This window comes from Gossypium raimondii, chromosome 2 (genome assembly GCF_025698545.1).
Source record: "Gossypium raimondii isolate GPD5lz chromosome 2, ASM2569854v1, whole genome shotgun sequence".
NCBI lineage: Eukaryota > Viridiplantae > Streptophyta > Magnoliopsida > Malvales > Malvaceae > Gossypium > Gossypium raimondii.
Window position 1 is genome coordinate 1,211,970 of NC_068566.1, and position 5,006 is coordinate 1,216,975.

Consider the following 5,006-nt stretch of genomic DNA (forward strand, 5'->3'; position numbering starts at 1 on the left):
TGCCTGTAATCCATCTTCAGGCCCTGCATCTTCAACGGTAGTGGCAAGAGATGAACATGGTAGGTGGCTTTAGGGGATTGGGAGAAATATTAGAAGATGAAGCATTAAACAAGCTGAACTTTGGGCTATTTATGATGGCCTTCATCTTGCATGGGATTTTAATTGAAAGGATATTATTCTCGAGACTGACTATGCTCGGGCAATTAAAGGTATTCATGGGGGTTTAAAAGGACAAGGAAATAGAGACTCGATACTACGTATCCAAGAATTATGCAGGCGTGACTCGCAAGTGGTCATTAAGTAGATTCCAAGATAAGCGAATTTTGCCCCCATTTTCTGGCAGGTCTAATGATAGAGTTTCCGCTTGGGTTTTGTGTGTTTCATGACGCCCTTACTAAGGTTGCTGATCAGCTCTGACTACAAAATATTTCTATACTATTTAATTCTAATGTTGCCTCTGTTTGATTCTAATTGGCTCTATTTTTCTACCAAAAAAAAAAGTTAAGGTCATTTAACCCTCTGCCCCACATGTTGAAACAACCAATTGATAAGTGATAAAAATAACATATTTTAATCCAATTCTTATTGCATTTTTGGATGATTATTTATGTAAATTGGTGAATTTTATGCTCCTAATCCTTTAAATTCATATTTATATACTTAGGAGAGCATTTGGGAACAAAAGGAGCGAAAAACGAGCGAAAATCAGACAAATAGAGCAGATTTCAAGAGCTATATGGGCTGGACACACGATCGTGTGAGCCACACAGACTGGACACACGGCCATATGCCAGATCGTGTTTATTTCACGAGTCGCATTCCAAACACGCGGAAAAATATAATTTTTAGGCTTTTTGGGCATTTTAAGACCTATAAATACCAAATAGAAGAAGAGAATAGGGAGCTATCAGAGAGTATTGAAGAAAACAACTCAAAGAACTCCATTAAGCCAACTTTGAAGCAGATTCCCATCAAGATTGAAGACCTCCTTTTAATTTCTTTGAAATTTTTATGAGTTTCTTTATTTCTTGTGGTTATACTGTTTTTGAGATGTTTTTATCTGCAATTATGAACTAATTCTCTAGATACCTAGAGGAGATGAACCCTATGATAAATTCTATTATTTGATTTCTATTTTACGCAATAAATACTTGAATCTTGTTCTCAGTTACGTTTGCTTATCTCTTATTTTAATATTTTTGGGATATTAATTCATGTTTAATGTGCTTAAATCAGAGAAGGAAAAATCCTTATTTAAGAGTAAATCTAGTATAATTGAGTGGAGTTGCATGCAATCCTAGAAATAGGACCACATAAATCTACCGGATTAGAGTTAAATCTAATAGGAGAATCCATAGATCAAGTTAATGTAATAATAGGAGTTTTAATAAGAAAGAAATTTCAATTAATCAACCTAGAGTTAGTTGCTCTTAGTCTGGAAAGGGATATCAACATAATTTAGGGATTTCTACGGATCAAGATATCAAGTGAATAAATCGCTTAATTCAGATTCATAATAATAGATGAAGTCTAGGTGAATTCTTTCCTGGGTATTGTTCGCTTCTTAGTTATTATTCAATTGTGTTCCTGATTTATCCTTTGCTGAGTTCTTTAATTAATTAATTTAGTAAATTTTAGTTTAATTCAAATCAATCCAATTTGTCGATTAAATAATAGGAATACAGTAATTACTCGTACTTTTAATCCTCGTGAATACGATATCTTTAATCACCGTAATTATACTATTTATCGATAAGTGCACCTACCTAGAGGTGTTCATGGGCCGGTCGGGTTCGGGCAGGGCCCATAAAAATTTTTGGCCTGCGTCCTAGGCCCGGGCCCGGCCCGAAATATAGGCCTAAAATTTTGTCCAGGCTCGGCCCGGGAAAAAATTCCTAAGCCCGAGCCCGGCCTGGCCCAGCCCATTTTTTAATAAACACCAAAAATTTATTTTAAAAAAAGTATTTTAAAAATATTTTAAAATTAAAAAATTAAAAATATATATTTATTATATTCGGGCCGGGCCCGGGCCAAAAAAGTGGTGCCCGAGGCCCGGCTTGTTTTCTAAACGGGCCTCGCTTTTTTGTCCAAACCCATATTTCGAACTTATATTTTTACCCGAACCCTTCCATATTTTGGGCGGACTATCGGTTCTACACCGACCTTTATCATACGTTGCTTACTTTGTTCATTTGTTGAACCAATAACGTATTGCGTGGATTATTTAAGCATATAAAATCATGATGCTTCTTGGGTTTTTTTTTTTTTTTTTTTAAGATTTTCTTTGTGAGTATTTGAATCTATTATCAGTATCGATGGCATCATCTAGTAGTTCTGAACCGTCATTGCGAAAAGAAGGGCGACCGGATTCCCGATCCCAAGCTCAATCGAGCTGGAACAGGGTTGCTTATAGTGGTATTGATACTCTCCAGTATCGTACTGACCTTGTCATCAACTCTCTCCCGGCCGATTCGGACTTCAATTCTTTCGCCAAGGATTACTTTGACAACACAAAAAATACTTTAGAGCTCTGTACTGCCATTAGGGATTGCCTCACACGTACTCAAAACAATCACGAAATTATTCGGTTGGCCGTTAAGTGTTTCGATGAAGAAGTCGGGACCGACGAGAAGAGATCCGGTAAGACCTTGGAGGAACTGAAAAGGTTCAAAGCAGCCGAAGAGCCTTTCTTTGAGGAGTTACGTGTACTGGCAGGCAGGGTCCTTCGGCAACAAGAATCGTTGCAACGGAAGTTTAATGCTCGGAAGGGAACGCTTGAAAAGAAATTGGCATCACTGGAAACATGGAGGAGGGTGTCGTTGGCCTTTTTTGTTGTCGCTTTTTTTTCCTTGTTGATTTTTTCCGTGGTGGCGGCAACCAAGTCCGTAAAGCATGTCATAACAGCTTTGGGTAGTGCGTTGACGGTTGCTATAGTTCCGGTCGGGACATGGTGCAACGAGCGTTGGAATCGGAACAAAGAAAAGGAGAAAAAGAAGCTGAAATTAACTAAAACGGTGTTCTATGCTGCTCTTACACCCATCATAAGGGTGCTTGTTGACCAACTGGAAGTTAAATTCAAGTCACTGTCGCACTCCGTTGATTCCGTGCTCACGGAAGGATATGCTTTGAAGGTCGCGATAGATAAGATCAAAAAAGATTTGAAAGATGTTACGGACACCATCCCGGATGTGCTTCGACGGGCGGATGACCTTGGCCGTGAAACAATAATGGATTGGCGAGAGATTTTGACGCGGATGATGGAGACGCTGTAGCACATCTGTGGAATTATTTTAATATGTACATATATTAGGTATATGCTTCACCTCAATTTAGTGTTCGATCATTTAATAATAAATCAAATGTGTATGTATATATATTTCCTTTTCTTACATAAGAAAATACAAGTTTTAAATATTTATAAAAATCTATATAAAATATTTTATATGTTTTGGGCCCTATTTTTGAGTATTATCAACCTTATTAATTAATTTTGTAACTCTCACTTTTTGCCGTATTACCTTTCATTGTATTCAGTATTATAATATTTTTTATCTTCTTTTGATATATTTCATTCACTTGTTTACAACATTTCTTTTCGCCACAAAAAACCCTCTACAAAAGCATGATAATGTTGGAGCTTTTTAAAATATTTATAATGCTTTAGTAGTTATAAATAAAATATTGTAAGTGATCTTAGGTTATAATAAGTATTGAATTTGGTCTCTTAGTTATTAAAAATTGTATCTAAAGCTACTATGTTCTGTCTAAACCAATTAATTAAGATGGTTGGATTGATTTTGAGATAGGTTGATTTACAAATGTTCAATTCAAGCTAAGGGCTTCTTTGGATGGGCGTTTATTTTCAGTGCGGTGCATTTAGTTTTCTTTTTGATTTACGCTATAGTATCTAATCTCACCATCACCGCTGTTTTTACACTAATCGCATGTAAACCCATCATCCATCCAAAGGGACCCTATCTATTTTTGGGTCAATTGGTTTCTTTCTCTTAATTTGAATTGGTGTACTTTATTGCAAAAATACCATAAGTAAGTGGTAGATTTTATTTTTGTACTTTAATTTGGTTATTTAGTTCATATACTTCTCAAAAATTGAAATTTCAATTATGATCCAAACGATAACCAAGGTTTTTAAAATCGAACTGGTGATTGAACTAGTTAAACCATTGGTTCGTTGGTTCGAACGATTTAATTAAAAATCAATAAAAAAATTTAAAAAAATAGAAAAACATGTAATAATAAAAAAGCCAGTTCGTACAGATTTACGAGTAAACTGACCCAACCTCTTGTTCTAAATTGGTACCTTGGCTAATTCCCGATCCAACCAATTCGGTTTTGAAAACCTTGATAGTAACCATCAAATTGAAGAACAAGGACTAAGACGCAACTTATGCATAGTATGAGACTAAGAGTCAAATTTTACCAAACAAATTTAATTGCTATCGTTTGGGTCAAGAGTGAAATTTCAAAATTCGAAACTTAAAAAAAACTAAAATTGACCAAATTAGAGTATAAGAACTAAACCCACAATTTACACATAACATAAGGACTAATAGTACAATTTGGCCTTATTTATAAATGGCTAAATATGCTCCTAGTCCTTGTATTCTTCAAACTTTTGAAATTTAATTTCTTAGCTTTGTATTTCCATAAATTTAGTCACTTGTTTGATTTATTTGAATATCAAAATTCAGTTAATAATACACTTGAAATATTTTTGTTAAATTTGAATGTGTGATGTTTTAATTTAAAAGATCTAATTTAAAAATTAAAATTCAATTATTAATATTATTAATTGAATTCTAAAATTAAAATAAAGAGATTAAATTGTAAAAGTTTTAAAAGTATAGGAGTGAAGGAATAAATTTATCTTTTAAAGAATCTTTCCACTTTACACTCAGGGTGATCAAAACTCAATTCGATTTGAAAATATATTTTTTTAAATTTGAATAAATCAAATCAAGTTATTCGGTTTTTCGAATTAACTC

At 34.2% G+C, this 5,006-nt stretch overlaps 1 protein-coding gene across 1 annotated transcript; it reads left to right on the forward strand.

Annotated features, from left to right (window-relative positions):
* Positions 1-2,264: 2,264 nt before the first annotated feature.
* Positions 2,265-3,424, forward strand: LOC105787562 (UPF0496 protein At2g18630). The gene has a single exon (XM_012614014.2). It carries the CDS (start codon positions 2,316-2,318, stop codon positions 3,270-3,272), a length of 957 nt encoding a protein of 318 aa, XP_012469468.1. The 5' UTR covers positions 2,265-2,315; the 3' UTR covers positions 3,273-3,424.
* The last annotated feature ends 1,582 nt before the right edge of the window (positions 3,425-5,006 follow it).